The 22,600-nt window shown below is 43.2% G+C and overlaps 1 protein-coding gene across 4 annotated transcripts in view; it reads left to right on the top strand.

The window, feature by feature from the left end:
- The window catches only part of LOC139458353 (kin of IRRE-like protein 1), a 230,737-nt gene that overhangs the window by 195,169 nt on the left and 12,968 nt on the right, over window positions 1-22,600 (top strand). For 3 of the 4 annotated variants that reach the window (XM_071239747.1, XM_071239748.1, XM_071239750.1), the window contains 9 exons: window positions 5,096-5,308; window positions 6,185-6,307; window positions 6,946-7,257; window positions 9,916-10,027; window positions 10,301-10,452; window positions 10,964-11,218; window positions 11,975-12,271; window positions 15,180-15,302; window positions 22,072-22,220. In XM_071239747.1, coding sequence (XP_071095848.1) covers window positions 5,096-5,308; window positions 6,185-6,307; window positions 6,946-7,257; window positions 9,916-10,027; window positions 10,301-10,452; window positions 10,964-11,218; window positions 11,975-12,271; window positions 15,180-15,302; window positions 22,072-22,220 — 1,736 coding nt within the window. The remainder of the gene's footprint in view (window positions 1-5,095; window positions 5,309-6,184; window positions 6,308-6,945; window positions 7,258-9,915; window positions 10,028-10,300; window positions 10,453-10,963; window positions 11,219-11,974; window positions 12,272-15,179; window positions 15,303-22,071; window positions 22,221-22,600) is intronic. The other variant, XM_071239751.1, reaches the window with a different exon arrangement.

Here is a 22,600-nt window from a genome sequence, read left to right as displayed (position 1 = left end):
TCATGTTGGCAGATATCAGGTCATGTTGGCAGATGTCAGGGCATGTTGGCTGATATCAGGGTAGTTGGCAGATGTCATGGTAGTTCGCAGATGTCAGGGCATGTTGGCAGATGACAGGGCATGTTGGCAGATGACAAGGCATGTTGGCAGATATCAGGGTAGTTGGCAGATGACAGGGCATGTTGGCAGATGTAAGGGCATGTTGGCAGATGTCAGGGTAGTTGGCAGATGTCAAGTCATGTTGGCAGATGACAGGGCATTTTGGAAAATGTCTGGTCATGTTGGCGGATGTCAGGGCATGTTGGCAGATGACAGGGCATGTTGGCAGATGACAAGGCATGCTGGCAGATGACAAGGCATGTTGGCAGATGACAGGGCATGTTTCAGATGACAGGGCATGTTGTCAGATGACAGGGCATGTTGGCAGATGACAAGGCATGTTGGCAGATGACAAGGCATGTTGGCAGATGACAAGGCATGTTGGCAGATGACAGGGCATGTTGGCAGATGACAAGGCATGTTGGCAGATGACAAGGCATGTTGGCAGATGACTGGGCATGTTGGCAGATGACAGGGCATGTTGGCAGATGACAAGGCATGTTGGCAGATGACAGGGCATGTTGGCAGATGACAGGGCATGTTGGCAGATGACAGGGCATGTTGGCAGATGACAAGGCATGTTGGCAGATGACAGGGCATGTTGGCAGATGACAGGGCATGTTGGCAGATGACAAGGCATGTTGGCAGATGACAGGGCATGTTGGCAGATGACAAGGCATGTTGGCAGATGACAGGGCATGTTGGCAGATGACAGGGCATGTTGGCAGATGACAGGGCATGTTGGCAGATGACAGGGCATGTTGGCAGATGACAAGGCATGTTGGCAGATGACAGGGCATGTTGGCAGATGACAGGGCATGTTGGCAGATGACAAGGCATGTTGGCAGATGACAGGGCATGTTGGCAGATGACAAGGCATGTTGGCAGATGACAGGGCATGTTGGCAGATGACAGGGCATGTTGGCAGATGACAGGGCATGTTGGCAGATGACAGGGCATGTTGGCAGATGACAAGGCATGTTGGCAGATGACAGGGCATGTTGGCAGATGACAGGGCATGTTGGCAGATGACAGGGCATGTTGGCAGATGACAGGGCATGTTGGCAGATGACAGGGCATGTTGGCAGATGACAGGGCATGTTGGCAGATGACAGGGCATGTTGGCAGATGACAGGGCATGTTGGCAGATGACAGGGCATGTTGGCAGATGACAAGGCATATTGGCAGATGTCAGTGCAGGGTAGTGTTACATTCCTCATTATGCAACACTGTGACAAGGCAAGCAAGTTAATCTGGTGATCAATCAGTATTTGAAATTCAGTTTGTGCAAGCAGGGTATTTGAGGTATTGGAATCATCACATTCATATTGTACATATAAACTTACATGGAAAATATTGATTATGCAAGCAGGCAAAATTTGATTAAGTTCTCACACATGAGGAGTTGATCTTACTTTCCCCATGTCCTTGATTAGTTTCTTCTATACTTAGCTCAGCACAAATGATTTAACAGGCGCCAGCAGAAGAAAACTCCATTTATTTGTTGTAATCTATTCTAGTGAATTGCAAGTATAGAATCAATCCATTAACTTTTTCCCATTTTCCTTGTATCACTTGTGGTAAGACTTTAAGACAAGATTGAAAATAAATGCTGAAACACTGCTGGAAAGTAGACTAGACCATTGGCTGTGAGTGAAGGAAGGCCCTCGGTGGCCCCTGCTTGGTAGGCCTCGTATGTAATGTAGCTGGCATTGCAGGTGGAAGGAGCCAAGTCGCTCGTTGTCACTTCCTGTGGACTCGGATTCTGATAAAAGAGTTCCTACAATAATTCTCATTGATTTCCAATCAGGGTGCTCTCACTTGTCTCTGCTCAGTTTGTCATGAAGAAAAGCACCGATTATCTCCCCTCTGACATTTGGGCCTGGCCAGGAATGCCCTGTTCTTGTGATGAACATATTTGATGAGAAAATGACTACTGTTTTGTGTCATTTTCCAATTACTCTGTCTGATCCTGTATGCATTGATGGCAGTCTAGTCCGAGACTTACAGATGTTGGGCTGCCCGGCAGCGGCTTGGTGCTGGTATATAAACATTACACCAGTGCCAGGCGTACTCAGTAGTGGATGCAGGCAGTATTTGAAATAACATCAGATGGAGCAGAGAAATGTGAAATGTAAACAAGTAGGAGCTTGTAGACAACCATGGAGTCTGAGGCTATGCCTTCTACCAGCCCATCATGTTTCATTGCTGGAACAAGCATGATGAAGTTGTGGAACTATTTGACAATAGAGGAATATAAAATGATATATATCTAACTAATCCATTTTAAGGAATGGTGGTGAAGGAATATCTTGCAACCGCTCAGAGAAGGTGAAATTGTTTGATGTATGTGAGAAAGTTGATGTAGTAAGAGCTCCACTAGTACACTTCAGCCGACTGTATTGAAGGGGAGGTGTAAACTTCAGCCTACTGTATTGAAGGGGAGGTGTACACTTCAGCCTAGTGTATTGAAGGGGAGGTGTACACTGTAGGCTGCTGTATTGAAGGGGGGATGTACACTGTAGGCTGCTGTGTTGAAGGGGGGGTGTACACTGTAGGCTGCTGTGTTGAAGGGGAGGTGTACACTTCAGCCTAGTGTATTGAAGGGGAGGTGTACACTGTAGGCTGCTGTATTGAAGGGGAGGTGTACACTGTAGGCTGCTGTATTGAAGGGGAGGTGTACACTGTAGGCTGCTGTATTGAAGGGGAGGTGTACACTGTAGGCTGCTGTGTTGAAGGGGAGGTGTACACTGTAGGCTGCTGTATTGAAGGGGGGATGTACACTGTAGGCTGCTGTGTTGAAGGGGGGGTGTACACTGTAGGCTGCTGTGTTGAAGGGGAGGTGTACACTGTAGGCTGCTGTATTGAAGGGGAGGTGTACACTGTAGGCTGCTGTATTGAAGGGGACGTGTACACTGTAGGCTGCTGTATTGAAGGGGGGATGTACACTGTAGGCTGCTGTGTTGAAGGGGAGGTGTACACTGTAGGCTGCTGTATTGAAGGGGAGGTGTACACTGTAGGCTGCTGTGTTGAAGGGGAGGTGTACACTGTAGGCTGCTGGCTGTATTGAAGGGGAGGTGTACACTGTAGGCTGCTGTATTGAAGGGGAGGTGTACACTGTAGGCTGCTGTATTGAAGGGGAGGTGTACACTGTAGGCTGCTGTGTTGAAGGGGAGGTGTACACTGTAGGCTGCTGTATTGAAGGGGGGATGTACACTGTAGGCTGCTGTATTGAAGGGGAGGTGTACACTGTAGGCTGCTGTATTGAAGGGGGGGTGTACACTGTAGGCTGCTGTATTGAAGGGGGGATGTACACTGTAGGCTGCTGTATTGAAGGGGAGGTGTACACTGTAGACTGCTGTATTGAAGGGGGGATGTACACTGTAGGCTGCTGTATTGAAGGGGAGGTGTACACTGTAGACTGCTGTATTGAAGGGGGGATGTACACTGTAGACTGCTGTATTGAAGGGGAGGTGTACACAGTAGGCTGCTGTGTTGAAGGGGAGGTGTACACTGTAGGCTGCTGTATTGAAGGGAGGTGTACACTGTAGGCTGCTGTATTGAAGGGGAGGTGTACACTGTAGGCTGCTGTATTAAAGGGGGGGTGTACACTGTAGGCTGCTGTATTGAAGGGGAGGTGTACACTGTAGGCTGCTGTATTGAAGGGGAGGTGTACACTGTAGGCTGCTGTATTGAAAGGGGGGGTGTACACTGTAGGCTGCTGTATTGAAGGGGAGGTGTACACTGTAGGCTGCTGTATTGAAGGGGGGGTGTACACTGTAGGCTGCTGTATTGAAGGGGAGGTGTACACTGTAGGCTGCTGTATTGAAGGGGAGGTGTACACTGTAGGCTGCTGTATTGAAGGGGGGGGGGGTATACACTGTAGGCTGCTGTATTGAAGGGAGGTGTACACTGTAGGCTGCTGTATTGAAGGGGAGGTGTACACTGTAGGCTGCTGTATTAAAGGGGGGGGGTGTACACTGTAGGCTGCTGTATTGAAGGGGAGGTGTACACTGTAGGCTGCTGTATTGAAGGGGAGGTGTACACTGTAGGCTGCTGTATTGAAGGGGGGGGTGTACACTGTAGGCTGCTGTATTGAAGGGGAGGTGTACACTGTAGGCTGCTGTATTGAAGGGGGGGTGTACACTGTAGGCTGCTGTATTGAAGGGGAGGTGTACACTGTAGGCTGCTGTATTGAAGGGGAGGTGTACACTGTAGGCTGCTGTATTGAAGGGGGGGGGGGTGTACACTGTAGGCTGCTGTGTTGAAGGGGAGGTGTACACTGTAGGCTGCCTGCTGTGTTGAAGGGAGGGGTTGGGGGGGGGTACACATTGTCCTGCAGGGAAGAAAGTGTTGTGTCATAACACTGGATGCTGCCTAAGCCACATAGATGTGGCACTGTCACTATCTGACAATCATTCATTATGTCACTGGCACAGAGGTAATTGGTCTCTTGAGATGATGGATCTTCTGGGACTTTGCTTACTGTGTAAACAAGGAGGCTACATTCTCAGCTCTGCCAACTGGGTGGGCTTTGCTCATTACCGGGGGGGGGGGGGGGGGGGGGGGGGAATATGATACAAGTTTTGTCAGCAGCAGAGTAAATTCTGAGGTGAACAGTGTGAGATTATGTCATCAGTTTGTAGTGTATCATTTGACCACACCTACATTTCACATTCATGACCAGAATATCTCACATGAACTGTTCTATACTTTGTTGATTTCAGAACATTTGTATTTGTGAGGTAATATCTAGGATCTGATGCATGCTAGATGCATGTTTATTGTTTTTGGGGAGCCAAGTAGGTGCTTTGTGCATGTAATGTGCTGATCAACTGTCTGATTGGAATCAGACATGGCTTTTGTTTCATCACATCACAATTTCACAACACTGCTTTCACCAAATTTGATAAACTGTTGATCAGATAGGTGTGATGGTCAATTGAGAGCATGCAAGACATCAACACTTTGTATAGTTGTCCCCATCTACTTTCAGGGGTGATGGCCCAACAGAGGTTTATCATTGAACCGCAAGACACGAGTGCGATTGAAGGAAGCACGGCAATACTGAAGTGTAAAGTGGCCAATATGGTGGGTGGCCTTCAGTGGACAAGGGACAGCTTTGCTCTCGGGATGGAGAGAAATCTACCAGGATTCCCTCGGTATCAGATGATTGGCGGACAAACACCAGTGGGTTCGGAGACTATTGGTAAGCCAATCACTGACAAAAACAGTTAAACAAGCAAACAGGGCAATAGAGGAAACATTAACAGTGGGACTTCATGATCAATAGGTGAGACACTAGCAGTGGGATATCAGGACCAATAGGTGAGACACAAGCAGTGGTATATCAGGATCAATAGGTGAGACACAAGCAGTGGTATATCAGGACCAATAGGTGAGACACTAGCAGTGGGATATCGGGATCAATAGGTGAGACACTAGCAGTGGGATATTGGGATCAATAGGTGAGACACTAGCAGTGGGATATTGAGATCAATAGGTAAGACACTAGCAGTGGGATATTGAGATCAATAGGTGAGACACTAGCAGTGGGATATCAGGACCAATAGGTGAGACACTAACAGTGGGATATCGGGATCAAATAGGTGAGACACTAGCAGTGGGATATCGGGATCAAATAGATGAGACACTAGCAGTGGGATATTGGGATCAAATAGATGAGACACTAGCAGTGGGATATCGGGATCAAATAGGTCAGACACTAGCAGTGGGATATCAGGATCAAATAGGTCAGACACTAGCAGTGGGATATCAGGATCAGTAAGTGAAACACTAGCAGTGGGATATTGGGATCACATAGGTGAGACACTAGCATTGGGATATCGGGATCAAATACGTGAGACACGGGGCATATCAGTAGGTTTTGTATAACTGGATAAATATAGGAAGAGTCTTATCAACACTTATGGGCTATTGCAACTACTACTATTTTAGCACAAAAAGCATGTAAAAAAGCAATTATTGTTTTAATGTCTCCTGTAGAGGACTATTAGATGAAGATCATGTGTGTTTCTACTGTTAATGTCCAACATTGTGAGTATGTGTGATATCTCGCCTGCAGGTGAGCACAACCTGAAGATAACGGAAGTCCACCTGGAGGATGATGCTGAGTACCAGTGCCAAGTCGGCGCCACAGAGAATGTCCAGGGGATACGCAGTCGTACAGCAAAACTAAATGTGTTGTGTATGTTTCACCTTTTTCCCAATGAGTTACACCTTTTTCTCTGAGAATTTAAAGCAATATTTATTTAACTGTAAAAGCTATAATATCAATGAAACATTTTTTTAAAATCCTAACTTGCACAGTAATTTATATCAAACGCCTATAGGCTGACTGGGGAATCTTCCACAGGAAACATGCATTGAATCAACTACACAAACACCTATAGACTGACTGGTTTTTCTTCCACTTGTAACATGAATTGAATCAGCTACACAAACACCTATAGACTGACTGGTGAATCTTCCACTTGTAACATGTATTGAATCAGCTACACAAACTCCTATAGACTGACTGGTGAATCTTCCACTTGTAACATGCATTGAATCAACTACACAAACACCTATAGACTGACTGGTGAATCTTCCACTTGTAACATCCATTGAATCAGTGACTACTTGGGGCATTCTGCCTGATCACAAGTTCTCTCTAATGATCCGGTCAGACTAAATGCATGAATGATTGACAATATATATAGACTGTTCTTTTCTGCTTGATCACAAGTTTTCTCTAATGACCAGTGAGACAAATGCATGAATGATTGACCATAGATATAGACTGTTCTTTTCTGCTTGATCACAAGTTCTCTCTGATTACAACAGTACCTCCGGACAGGCCCCAGATAGAGAATGGGTTGAGGGTTGCAGTGGTTGTTGGGCGCCTGGCCAATATCTCATGTCGTGCCAACAACGGCAAACCTTCAGCAACCATCACCTGGCACATGGATGGGCAGCGTTTGACGGAGATGATCTATTCAAGAAGCATTCCAAAAGTAAATGATAAGCGGGTAGATTCTGTAGGAATTATCACCATCAATGCTACCAAGGATGACGAAGGCAGACGGATAGAGTGCAGAGCTGAAAATGAGGCTATGGTGTCACCCTTTTCAACTTTTGCCACACTTGATGTTCAGTGTAAGTTCTCCGAGAATCAGGAAAACTGCAGATGTGTTGCTTGTTTGTTGTTTATTGCCGCACACAGCAGTATTACCGCTATATGACAGCGGTGGCTCAGTGCAGATGAAGTCCATGTGTAGCAGGGTTAAGAAGAAACATGTGCCATATGAAAGAGTTTGATGACATTTGATTAAAGTTTTCTTCAGTTCAAGTGTACATCCATGCATTGTGTTTTTCTTATGCTTTCATTAACTGATGCCCACTTTATCATAGAGTCCTTGATTGGGGCCCACTTTATCATAGAGTCCTTGATTATGATAAATTGGGGCCCACTTTATCATAGAGTTCTTGATTGTGGTCATTGGGGCCCACTTTATCATAGAATCCTTGATTGTGGTCATTGGGGCCCACTTTATCATAGAGTCCTTGATTGTGGTCATTGGGGCCCACTTTATCATAGAATCCTGGATTGTGGTCCACTTTATCATAGAATCCTGGATTGTGGTCCACTTTTTGTTTCACATGCAGTTATTTTGGCCCTCTTTATCATAGATCCAAGTATTGTGGTCCTTTTAATCATAGGTCCAAGTATTGTGGCCCTGTTTATCATAGGTCCAAGTATTGTGGTCCTTTAATCATAGATCCAAGTATTTTGGCCCTCTTTATTATAGATCCAAGTATTGTGGCCCTCTTTATCATAGATCCAACTATTGTAGCCCACATTATTATAGATCCAAGATTGTGGTCCTTTTAATCATAAATCCAAGTATTGTGGCCCTGTTTATCATAGATCCAAGTATTGTGGTCCTTTAATCATAGATCCAATTATTGTAGCCCTGTTTATCATAGGTCCAAGTATTGTGGCCCACTTTATTATAGATCCAACTATTGTAGCCCACATTATTAAACCCAACTCACTCACTCACTCACTCACTCCCTCTTTATCATAGATGAAAAGTATTGTGGCCCTCTTTATCATAGATCCAAGTATTGTGGTCCTTTTAATCATATATCCAAGTATTGTGGGCCTCTTTATCATAGAACCAAGTATTGTGGCACTCTTTATCGTAGAAGCAAGTATTGTGGCCCACTTTATAACAGATCCAAGTATTGTGGTCCACTTTATTACAGATCCAAGTATTGTGGTCCTCTTTATCATAGATCCAAGTATTGCGGCCCTCTTTATCATAGATCCAAGTATTGTGGTCCACTTTATTACAGATCCAAGTACCGTGGCCCTCTTTATCATAGATCCAAGTATTGTGGTCCTCTTTATCATAGATCCATGTATTGTGGTCCTCTTTATCATAGATCCAAGTATTGTGGTCCTCTTTATCATAGATCCAAGTATTGTGGCCCTCTTTATCATAGATCCAAGTATTGTGGCCTACTTTGTCATAGATCCAAGTATTGTGGCACTCTTTATCATAGATCCAAGTATTGTGGCACTCTTTATCATTGATCCAAGTATTGTGGCCCTCTTTATCATAGAACCAAGTATTTTGGCCCTCTTTATCATAGATCCAAGTATTGTGGTCCTCTTTATCATAGATCCAAGTATTATGGCCCTCTTTATCATAGATCCAAGTATTGTGGCCTACTTTGTCATAGATCCAAGTAATTAGCCCTCTTTATCATAGATTCAAGTATTGTGGCACTCTTTATCATAGAACCAAGTATTCTGGCACTCTTTATCATAGTTCCAAGTATTGTGGCACTCTTTATCATAGTTCCAAGTATTGTGGCACTCTTTATCATAGAACCAAGTATTGTGGCACTCTTTATCATAGATCCTAGTATTGTGGTCCTCTTTGTCATAGATCCAAGTATTGTGGTCCTCTTTGTCATAGATCCAAGTATTGTGGTCCTCTTTATCATAGAACCAAGTATTTTGGCCCTCTTTATCATAGATCCAAGTATTGTGGCCCCCTTTATCATAGATCCAAGTATTGTGGCACTCTTTATCATAGATCCAAGTATTGTGGCACTCTTTATCATAGGGGGGCACGGGTGGCCCAGTCGTCTAAGGCGCCGGGATTCGCTGTGCAGAGTTGCGTCCCTTGGGCATGCCAGAAACCTATGATTGTGGGTTCGAATCCTGGTTCGCCCCGATTATGTTTCTAGGTTTGTCAGCACCATACCCGTGCTCGTGGGTTTCACCGAAGTGGTAAACGTCTGAGACCTGCATCACTTTGGGTTTTCCTCCCACATTAAGCTGACACGCCGCGATATAACTGGAATACTGTTAAAAGCGGCGTTAAACCCAACTCACTCACTCACTCACTCCCTCTTTATCATAGATCAAAGTATTGTGGCCCTCTTTATCATAGATCCAAGTATTGTGGCCTACTTTATCATAGATCCAAGTAATTAGCCCTCTTTATCATAGATCCAAGTATTGTGGAACTCTTTATCATAGATCCAAGTATTGTGGTCCTCTTTATCATAGATCCAAGTATTGTGGCCTGCTTTATCATAGATCCAAGTAATTAGCCCTCTTTATCATAGATCCAAGTATTGTGGTCCTCTTTATCATAGATCCAAGTATTGTGGCCCTCTTTATCATAGATCCAAGTATTGTGGTCCTCTTTATCAAAGATCCAAGTATTGTGGCCTACTTTATGATAGAGTCCAGGTTTAGCATGTTATTACTATAGAGGTGTGGTTTTCTTGCAGATCCACCATACATCACAATGATGACCAACCTGTCTCGCACAATACGAGAGTATGACTACCTCCGTATTTTCTGCAGAGTTGAAGCAGCCAATCCAAGGGGTATTACTTGGAGGTAGGCAAAGTGCAAGAAACTTTGATCAATCTGATAGTCATTGCCAGTAGGTATATGATGGTACCTTATCACCAGATACATTGTACTCTAAGGTAGGTATGTAGTAACATATGGAATATGATGGAACCTTATCACCAGATACATTGTACTCTAAGGTAGGTATGTAGTAACATATGGAATATGATGGAACCTTATCAAATCTAAGGTTTGTATGTAATAGCATATGGACTATCATCGCAGGTTTTGGTGTAGATCAACAACTGCTTGTTCCAGGTGGATGAGGAATGGTCGTATCCTCCACGGGGAGACGCGCGACGTCCTCGACATTCCCTCCATTTCCCGAGCCTACCACCAAAACACCATCACCTGTGAAGGTAGCAACCCTGTGGGTAGCACCAGGAGGAACATGGAGCTCAATGTGGAATGTAAGTTCTGTGTGTGTGTGTGTGTGTGTGTGTGTGTGTGTGTGTGTGTGTGTGTGTGTGTGTGTGTGTGTGTGTGTGTGCTTGCACGCGAGAGGGCGCTAGTGTGTGTGTGAAATGCAAGTCCTGTGTATGTAATGTAAGTTCTGTGTGTGTGTGAATGTACATCTTGTGTGTGTGTGTGTAATGTAAGGCCTTTGTGTGTGTGATATTGTAAGTCTTGTGTGAAATGTAAGTCCTGTGTGTGTGCTTCATGAATGTAAGTCCTCTGTGTGCATGTTTGTGTGTGTGTGTTTGTGTGTGTGGAATGTAAGTCCTCTCTTTGTGTGTAGAATGTCAGTCCTGTGTGTGGAATGTAAGTCCTGTGTGTAGAATGTAAGTCCTGTGTGTGGAATGTAAGTCCTGTGTTGAATGTAAGTCCTGTGCATGAACCGACTTTCTGTAAGATATGACATGCACTTGGAAGCCATGTAAGAAGTTGCAGTCTGAAGGTTTGAGAGTTTTTCTGTTCCAGTTGGACCGTTGTTTGTTGGTGATCCTGAACATACAGCCGTCAACCTGAACCAGCCAGCCACCCTAAGGTGTGAAGCCACTGGCAACCCCCTGCCCAGCATCATCTGGACAAAGAAAGGGTCTCGCCATCCACAGGGCAGTTCTTCGGTGCTTAGGATCCCCAAGGTGGGGGAGGGAAACCTGGGTGTGTATGTCTGCACAGCCACTGTCCTGGGCTTCAACTCCATCAGCAGGGAGATATACCTCCTACAAAATGGTGAGTTTTATCACAGCCCAACTCTCACTCACAGCATATACCTCATACAAAATGGTGAGTTTTATCACAGCCCAACTCTCACTCACAGCATATACCTCCTACAAAATGGTGAGTTGTATCACAGCCCAACTCTCACTCACAGCATATACCTCCTACACAATGGTGAGTTGTATCATGGCCCAACACTCACTCACAGCATATACCTCCTACACGATGAAGAGTTGTATCACGGCCCAACACTCACTCACAGCATATACCTCCTTCAGAATGGTGAGTTGTATCAAGGCCCAACACTCACTCACAGCATATACCTCCTACAGAAAGGTGAGTTGTCTCACAGGGTGAGTTGTATCACGGCCCAACACTCACTCACAGCATATACCTCCTACACAATGAAGAGTTGTATCACGGCCCAACACTCACTCACAGCATATACCTCCTACAGAACGGTGAGTTGTCTCATGGGGTGAGTTGTATCACGGCCCAACACTCACTCACAGCATATACCTCCTACACAATGGTGAGTTGTATCACGGCCCAACACTCACAGCATATACCTCCTACACAATGAAGAGTTGTATCACGGCCCAACACTCACTCACAGCATATACCTCCTTCACAATGGTGAGTTGTATCACAGCCCAACTCTTGGTTTGTTTTATTCACATGAAACTGGGAATAAATCCATCATGCTTACAAATGTCTGTTTATTCTATTGAACATCACTGCTTCATCCTGAGACTTGGTTTGTTGCAGCTCCTCCAACTATAATGAGTGAGTTGAAGCAATATGCTATAACAGGGGAGAATGCGGAAGTGGAATGTATGGCCATGTCAGTCCCCAAGCCAGACAAGATCATCTGGATGAGGGACGGTATTCCTATCAACTATGCCACCTCTGGCAGGTTCTCAGCTGTGGAGGAGGATTTGCCATATGGAAGAAAAAGCACTCTTCAGATTATAAATGTTAATGAAGAAGATTTTGGTGATTACAACTGCAGCGTTATCAACAACTATGGCAAGGATGTGGCAGTCATACACTTGATAGAAAAAGGTACAGTAGTAGAGGAAGATGCAGATTTGTGAACAGTAGATCATGCACACTCAGAATGTGAACACAAATTATTGAATTCAAGACTTAAGTAGCACACAACATATATGTAAGGTATAGCACACCACATGTATGTAAGGTGAAGCACTAAACATGTATGTAAGGTGAAGCACTAAACATGTATGTAAGGTATAGCACACCACATGTATGTAAGGTGAAGCACTAAACATGTATGTAAGGTGAAGCACTAAACATGTATGTAAGGTGAAGCACTAAACATGTATGTAAGATGAAGCACTAAACATGTATGTAAGGTGAAGCACTAAACATGTATGTAAGGTGAAGCACTAAACATGTATGTAAGATGAAGCACTAAACATGTATGTAAGGTGAAGCACTAAACATGTATGTAAGGTATAGCACACAACATATATGTAAGGTGAAGCACTAAACATGTATGTAAGGTGAAGCACTAAACATGTATGTAAGGTGAAGCACTAAACATGTATGTAAGATGAAGCACTAAACATGTATGTAAGGTGAAGCACTAAACATGTATGTAAGGTGAAGCACTAAACATGTATGTAAGATGAAGCACTAAACATGTATGTAAGGTGAAGCACTAAACATGTATGTAAGGTGAGTGAGTGAGTTTGGTTTTACGCCGCTTTTAGCAATATTCCAGCAATATCACGGCGGGGGACACCAGAAATGGGCTTCACACATTGTACCCATGTCGGGAATCGAACCCGGGTCTTCGGCGTGACGAGCGAACGCTTTAACCACTAGGCTACCCGACCACCCCGTATGTAAGGTGAAGCACACCATATGTATGTAAGGTGAAGCACACAACATGTATGTAGGGTGTACCACTAAAACATGTAGGTAACCTTGTAGCACTACAGTTGTATGTAAGGTAAGCATGTGTGTAAGGTGTAGCACTACAGTTGTGTGTCATGTGTGGCACTACAGTTGTGTGTCATGTGTAGCACTACAGTTGTGTGTCATGTGTGGCACAACAGTTGTGTGTCATGTGTGGAACTACAGTTGTGTGTGTACCACTAAAACATGTAGGTAACCTTGTAGCACTACAGTTGTATGTAAGGTAAGCATGTGTGTAAGGTGTAGCACTACAGTTGTGTGTCATGTGTGGCACTACAGTTGTGTGTCATGTGTAGCACTACAGTTGTGTGTCATGTGTGGCACAACAGTTGTGTGTCATGTGTGGAACTACAGTTGTGTGTCATGTGTGGCACTACAGTTGTGTGTCATGTGTGGCACTACAGTTGTGTGTCATATGTGGCACTACAGTTGTGTGTCATGTGTAGCACTACAGTTGTGTGTCATATGTGGCACTACAGTTGTGTGTCATATGTGGCACTACAGTTGTGTGTCATATGTGGCACTACAGTTGTGTGTCATGTGTGGCACTACAGTTGTGTGTCATGTGTGGCACTACAGTTGTGTGCCATGTGTGGCACTACAGTTGTGTGTCATGTGTGGCACTACAGTTGTGTGTCATGTGTGGCACTACAGTTGTGTGTCACGTGTAGCACTACAGTTGTGTGTCATGTGTGACACTACAGTCGTGTGTCATATGTGACACTACAGTTGTGTGTCATGTGTGACACGACAGTTGTGTGGCACTTCAGTTGTGTGTCATGTGTAGCACTACAGTTGTGTGTCATGTGTGGCACTACAGTTGTGTGGCACTGCAGTTGTGTGTCATGTGTAGCACTACAGTTGTGTGTCATGTGTAGCACTACAGTTGTGTGTCATATGTGGCACTACAGTTGTGTGTCATGTGTGCCACTACAGTTGTGTGTCATGTGTGCCACTACAGTTGTGTCACATGTAGCACTACAGTTGTGTGTCATGTGTGGCACTACAGTTGTGTCACGTGTAGCACTACAGTTGTGTCTCATGTGAAGCACTACAGTTGTGTGTAATGTGTGGCTCTACAGTTGTGTGTCATGTGTGGCACTACAGATGTGTGTCATGTGTGGCACTACAGTTGTGTGTCTTGTGGCACTACAGATGTGTGGCACTACAGTTGTGTGTCATGTGTGGCACTACAGTTGTGTGTCACGTGTAGCACTACAGTTGTGTGTCATGTGTGACACTACAGTTGTGTGGCACTTCAGTTGTGTGTCATGTGTGGCACTACAGTTGTGTCATATGTGACACTACAGTTGTGTGTCATGTGTGACACTACAGTTGTGTGTAATGTGTAGCACTACAGTTGTGTGGCACTGCAGTTGTGTGTCATGTGTAGCACTACAGTTGTGTGTCATATGTGGCACTACAGTTGTGTGTCATGTGTGCCACTACAGTTGTGTGTCATGTGTGCCACTACAGTTGTGTGTCATGTGTGGCACTACAGTTGTGTCACATGTAGCACTACAGTTGTGTGTCATGTGTGGCACTACAGTTGTGTCACGGGTAGCACTACAGTTGTGTGTCATGTGTAGCACTTCAGTTGTGTGTCATGTGTGGCAATACAGTTGTGTGTCATGTGTGGCACTACAGTTGTGTGTCATGTGTGGCACTACAGTTGTGTGTCATGTGTGGCACTACAGTTGTGTGGCACCACAGTTGTGTGTCATGTGTGGCACTACAGATGTGTGTCACTACAGTTGTGTGTCATGTGTGGCACTACAGTTGTGTGTCATGTGTGGCACTACAGTTGTGTGTCATGTGTGTCACTACAGTTGTGTGTCATGTGTGGCACTACAGTTGTGTGTCATGTGTGGCACTACAGTTGTGTGTCATGTGTGGCACTACAGTTGTGTGTAAGTGGTACAGGAAAAAGAGGTATTGCAGGCTTAGTGCTTTAATGTAAGATATATAGTTGATGAAACTGTGAGCTGTTGATAGTTGTATATTAATAAGGTTGTATTGCATATTCTAGCTGTTCCACCCCTGCCAATCATCATCGGTGGTGCTGTGGGAGGTGTGGCAGTGCTGTTCATCATCATTCTGGCATGTGTGTTATACCATCGCTACAAGAGTGCTGAGACTGGCAGCGTATTGGGTAAGAAAGTTGCTTGACCCATGCAGTTATACAATTAGCTTCACTTTTATCACTTTTCATCTTAACATTCTGCAACAAAGTTTTCTGCTTAATAACAATATCGTATCAGCTCTTCAATCATTTGTCAGAAATATAAATATAATTTATGTTCTGCATCAACATTTTTTGCAGCGGTTCAGTTTTCATTTGAACAGAAAGTAAGCCTCCTTTTGTCACTTCCACTGAAGTCTGACATTTGTTCCCATGTAAAGCATGTGAGGCAATACAGTGTACTGGCCATGGCCTCTCTCCAGCAGATCTGCTACCTGCAGATTATTGCTTATTGAGCCAAATTGATATTTTATTTTTGTCAAACTTCTATCACTGACATATCCAAGTACACTCTTTCTCAAGACATTTGGGGAGAACGATTAGAGTAGCTATATGAGAGAGACATCAGGAGGTAGAAGAGAGACAGGGTGAGAGAAACAGGAGGATGTAGGAGAGAGACTGGAGAGAGACAGGAGGATATAGGAAAGAGACAGGGGGATGTAGGAAAGAGACAGGAGGATGTAGGGGAGAGACAGGAGGATGTAGGGGAGAGACAAGAGGATGTAGGAGAGAGACAGGAGGATGTAGGGGAGAGACAGGAGGGTGTAGGAGAGAGACAGGAGGATGTAGGAGAAAGACTGGAGGATGTAGGGGAGAGACAGGAGGATGTAGGGGAGAGACAAGAGGATGTAGGGGAGAGACAGGAGGATGTAGTGGAGAGACAGGGGATGTAGGAGAGAGACACGAGGATGTAGGGGAGAGACAGGATGGTGTAGGAGAGAGACAGGAGGATGTAGGAGAAAGACTGGAGGATGTAGGGGAGAGACAAGAGGAGGTAGGAGAGAGACAGGAGGGTGTATGAGAGAGACAGGGGGATGTAGGGGAGAGACGGGGACGTAGGAGAGAGACGGGGATGTAGGGGAGAGACAGGGGGATGTAGGGGAGAGACTGGGCGACATAGGAGAGAGACAGGGGGATGTAGGAGAGAGACAGGAGGATGTAGGAGAGAGACAGGGGGATGTAGGAGAGAGACAGGGGGATGTAGGGGAGAGACAAGAGGATGTAGGAGAGAGACAGGGGGATGTAGGAGAGAGACAAGAGGATGTAGAGTAGAGACAAGAGGATGTAGGAGAGAGACAGGGGGATATAGGAGAGAGACAGGGGGATATAGTAGTGAGACAGGAGGATGTAGGAGAGAGACGAGGATGTAGGAGAGAGACAGGGGGATGTAGGAGTGAGACAGGGGGATATAGTAGTGAGACAGGAGGATGTAGGAGAGAGACGAGGATGTAGGAGAGAGACAGGGGGATGTAGGAGTGAGACAGGAGGATGTAGGAGAGAGACAAGAGGATGTAGGAGAGAAGACAGGGGGATATAGGAGAGTGACAGGGGGATGTAGGGTAGAAGACAGGGGGATATAGGAGTGAGACAGGGGAATGTAGGGGAGAGACAGGAGGATGTAGGAGTGAGACAGGGGGGTGTAGGGGAGAGACAGGGGGATGTAGGAGTGAGACAGGGGGATGTAGGGGAGAAGACAGGGGGATGTAGGAGTGAGACAGGGGGAGATAGGGGAGAGACAGGGGGATGTAGGGGAGAGACAAGAGGAGGTAGGAGAGAGACAGAAGTAGGCTAGATGAAGACATAGTAATGAACACTGTAGGAACTACAGAACAGAAGAGTGTGCTAGGCACTTTTACAAAACCAACATGCAGCACATATTACACAGCTGGTTTGCATTACGTTTCAAGAACTGCCTTTGATTACTGACTTACACTGGGATTAAAACTACACACACAAATCAGATCATTCTAAAGCATAGACAAATTAGCTTAGTCTGCATCTTGAGAATTATTAAGTTACATTTGAACTCCATGACTTTGTTATTAAGGTATTTTCATCCTCTTGATAGTATGCAGTATATTTCTTCTAATTGCTAGCAGTGACTGGCACATGTAAACTATATATATATATCTTGATTGTTTTCATCGGTTTGAACGTATTAACTGATCTACATGATTTCCAGTATTATGTTTTTTCTCCAAATTCATCAAAAACATGTGGCAATCATTTTAGGATTCGCAACACACGGAGGAAGTGTTCTACTCTTTAACAGAGGAGAAATCAGCTTCATGTTTAATCCAGTGCAAAAGCATTTTAAATATATTGTACAATTTCCAATCAAAGAAAACTTTAAATTGGTTTTTAAAAGGGATGAAAATATCAAGTTCAAATGGCTGACAAACAATCCATGTTACCAGCACACTGATGTTGTGAGTGAATAGAAATTTCCACCAAATCAAGCAAGGGGTTGGATTAAAACTACTCATGTCTGTTGGATATTTGTAACAAGTAACCTAGTTTCAATTGTAGTTGGTCAAAAACCAAGTTATGCATATTTCTAATAAATAATAAACCAGGTATATGTGGAATGATTCAGCTCCCATGGTATGTCTGCAGTCATACACACAACCCCTATACAGACTGTAGAATGTTGTATATATACTTGTATTGTCTACAGTCATACACACAACCTCTATACAGACTGCAGAATGTTGTATATATACTTGTATTGTCTGCAGTCATACACACAGCCCCTATACAGACTGTAGAGCTATGTATATATACTTGTAGTGTCTACAGTCATACACACAGCCCCTATACAGACTGTAGGACTATGTATATATAGTTGTATTGTCTACAGTCATACACACAGCCCCTATACAGACTGTAGGACTATGTATATATAGTTATATTGTCTACAGTCATACACACAGCCCCTACACAGACTGTAGGACTATGTATAAATAGTTGTATTGTCTACAGTCATACACACAGCCCCTACACAGACTGTAGAGCTATGTATATATACTTGTATTGTCTACAGTCATACACACATCCCCTATACAGACTGTAGAACGTTGTATATATACTTGTATTGTCTACAGTCATACACCCAGCCCCTATACAGACTGTAGGACTATGTATATATACTTGTATTGACTACAGTCATACACACAGCCCCTATACAGACTGTAGAGCTATGTATATATACTTGTATTGTCTACAGTCATACACACAGCCCCTATACAGACTGTAGAACGTTGTATATATACTTGTATTGTCTACAGTCATACACACAACCCCTATACAGACTGTAGGACTATGTATATATACTTGTAGTGCCTACATACACACAACCCCTATACAGACTGTAGGACTATGTATATATACTTGTATTGTCTACAGTCATACACACAGCCCCTATACAGACTGTAGAATGTTGTATATATACTTGTATTGTCTACAGTCATACACACAACCCCTATACAGACTGTAGAATGTTGTATATATACTTGTATTGTCTACAGTCATACACACAGCCCCTATACAGACTGTAGAACGTTGTATATATACTTGTAGTGCCTACATACACACAACCCCTATACAGACTGTAGAACGTTGTATATATACTTGTAGTGCCTACAGTCATACACACAGCCCCTATACAGACTGTAGGACTATGTATATATACTTGTATTGTCTACAGTCATACACACAGCCCCTATACAGACTGTAGAATGTTGTATATATACTTGTATTGTCTACAGTCATACACACAACCCCTATACAGACTGTAGAACGTTGTATATATACTTGTATTGTCTACAGTCATACACCCAGCCCCTATACAGACTGTAAGACTATGTATATATACTTGTAGTGCCTACAGTCATACACACAGACCCTATACAGACTGTAGGACTGTGTATATATACTTGTATTGTCTACAGTCATACACACAGCCCCTATACAGACTGTAGAGCTATGTATATATACTTGTATTGTCTACAGTCATACACACAACCCCTATACAGACTGTAGGACTATGTATATATACTTGTATTGTCTACAGTCATACACACAGCCCCTATACAGACTGTAGAACGTTGTATATATACTTGTAGTGCCTACATACCACAACCCCTATACAGACTGTAGGACTATGTATATATACTTGTATTGTCTACAGTCATACACACAGCCCCTATACAGACTGTAGAATGTTGTATATATACTTGTATTGTCTACAGTCATACACACAACCCCTATACAGACTGTAGGACTATGTATATATACTTGTATTGTCTACAGTCATACACACAGCCCCTATACAGACTGTAGAGCTATGTATATATACTTGTAGTGCCTACAGTCATACACACAGCCCCTATACAGACTGTAGGACTATGTATATATACTTGTATTGTCTACAGTCATACACACAACCTCTATACAGACTGTAGAATGTTGTATATATACTTGTATTGTCTGCAGTCATACACACAACCCCTATACAGACTGTAGGACTATGTATATATACTTGTATTGTCTACAGTCATACACACAGCCCCTATACAGACTGTAGGACTATGTATATATACTTGTATTGTCTACAGTCATACACCCAGCCCCTATACAGACTGTAGGACTATGTATATATACTTGTATTGTCTGCAGTCATACACACAACCCCTATACAGACTGTAGAACTATGTTATATACTTGTATTGTCTACAGTCAGTCATACACACAATACCTATACAGACTGTAGAACGTTGTATATATACTTGTATTGTCTACAATCATACACACAGCCCCTATACAGACTGTAGGACTATGTATATATACTTGTATTGTCTACAGTCATACACACAGCCCCTATACAGACTGTAGAATGTTGTATATATACTTGTATTGTCTACAGTCATACACACAACCCCTATACAGACTGTGGAACGTTGTATATATATTTGTATTGTCTACAGTCATACACCCAGCCCCTATACAGACTGTAGGACTATGTATATATACTTGTAGTGCCTACAGTCATACACACAAACCCTATACAGACTGTAGGACTATGTATATATACTTGTATTGTCTACAGTCATACACACAGCCCCTATACAGACTGTAGGACTATGTATATATACTTGAATTGTCTACAGTCATACACACAGCCCCTACACAGACTGTAGAACTATGTATATATACTTGTATTGTCTACATTTCATACACACAACCCCTATACAGACTGTAGGACTATGTATATATACTTGTATTGTCTACAGTCATACACACAGCCCCTATTCAGACTGTAGAGCTATGTATATGTACTTGTATTGTCTACAGTAATACAGACAGACTGTAGGACTATGTATATATACTTGTATTGTCTACAGTCATACACACAGCCCCTATACAGACTGTAGGACTATGTATATATACTTGTATTGTCTACAGTCATACACACAACCTCTATACAGACTGTAGAAAGTTGTATATATACTTGTATTGTCTGCAGTCATACACACAACCCCTATACAGACTGTAGAGCTATGTATATATACTTGTATTGTCTACAGTCATACACACATCCCCTATACAGACTGTAGAACGTTGTATATATACTTGTATTGTCTACAGTCATACACCCAGCCCCTATACAGACTGTAGGACTATGTATATATACTTGTAGTGCCTACAGTCATACACACAAACCCTATACAGACTGTAGGACTATGTATATATACTTGTATTGTCTACAGTCATACACACAGCCCCTATACAGACTGTAGGACTATGTATATATACTTGAATTGTCTACAGTCATACACACAGCCCCTACACAGACTGTAGAACTATGTATATATACTTGTATTGTCTACAGTCATACACACAGCCCCTATACAGACTGTAGGACTATGTATATATACTTGTATTGTCTACAGTCATACACACAGCCCCTATTCAGACTGTAGAGCTATGTATATGTACTTGTATTGTCTACAGTCATACACACAGCCCCTACACAGTCTGTAGAGCTATATATATACTTGTATTGTCTACAGTCATACACACAACCCCTATACAGACTGTAGGACTATGTATATATACTAGTATTGTCTACAGTCATACACACAGCCCCTATACAGACTGTAGAACGTTGTATATATACTTGTAGTGCCTACATACACACAACCCCTATACAGACTGTAGAACGTTGTATATATACTTGTAGTGCCTACAGTCATACACACAGCCCCTATACAGACTGTAGGACTATGTATATATACTTGTATTGTCTACAGTCATACACACAGCCCCTATACAGACTGTAGAATGTTGTATATATACTTGTATTGTCTACAGTCATACACACAACCCCTATACAGACTGTGGAACGTTGTATATATATTTGTATTGTCTACAGTCATACACCCAGCCCCTATACAGACTGTAGGACTATGTATATATACTTGTAGTGCCTACAGTCATACACACAAACCCTATACAGACTGTAGGACTATGTATATATACTTGTATTGTCTACAGTCATACACACAGCCCCTATACAGACTGTAGGACTATGTATATATACTTGAATTGTCTACAGTCATACACACAGCCCCTACACAGACTGTAGAACTATGTATATATACTTGTATTGTCTACAGTCATACACACAACCCCTATACAGACTGTAGGACTATGTATATATACTTGTATTGTCTACAGTCATACACACAGCCCCTATTCAGACTGTAGAGCTATGTATATGTACTTGTATTGTCTACAGTAATACAGACAGACTGTAGGACTATGTATATATACTTGTATTGCCTACAGTCATACACACAGCCCCTATACAGACTGTAGAACTATGTACTTGTTTCAGGTTCATACACCGACACTGATAGCAGCACAGACAAGAAGCGGGAGAAGTCAGACTCCCCATCCACTCTGATGGACCAATGGAGGCAGGACTACAACAAGGACCTCAACAGATACTCAGCTGACTATGATGAGGTGCTTTATGCGGGAAAGGTGCTTACTTGTTAGCTGTTCACCATAATCCATATATTAAGCATCCAAAATTGTCATTAAGTGTGTACTAACATTAAGTTTCAGAAATACTGATACACGATGGCAAAGTCTTCAATAGTAAGACTAGAATTGCAGTTTATTGCTTATCTCCCCTGAAATCTGCATGTCCTGATGCATGGTTGGCATCAGCAGATGCAGGTGCCCAGAATAACAACTAGACTCAGTTGTCTAGAGTATACGACACCCTGCTCTATCCCTCCTCGCAATCAGCAAATAAACCTCAGTAACACAAGCTTCAGCTATTTCCTGAACAATATCAATTTCATATCTCCTGGTGCTTAATCACTTGGTTATGGTACCTGTGTGTAGAGCTTGCATGG

The sequence above is a fragment of the Haliotis cracherodii genome, unplaced genomic scaffold (assembly GCF_022045235.1).
Source record: "Haliotis cracherodii isolate W230 unplaced genomic scaffold, xgHalCrac1.p SCAF_12, whole genome shotgun sequence".
NCBI lineage: Eukaryota > Metazoa > Mollusca > Gastropoda > Lepetellida > Haliotidae > Haliotis > Haliotis cracherodii.
The sequence above is the reverse complement of the archived record's forward strand: the minus strand, read 5'-3'. Positions and strand labels throughout refer to the sequence as shown.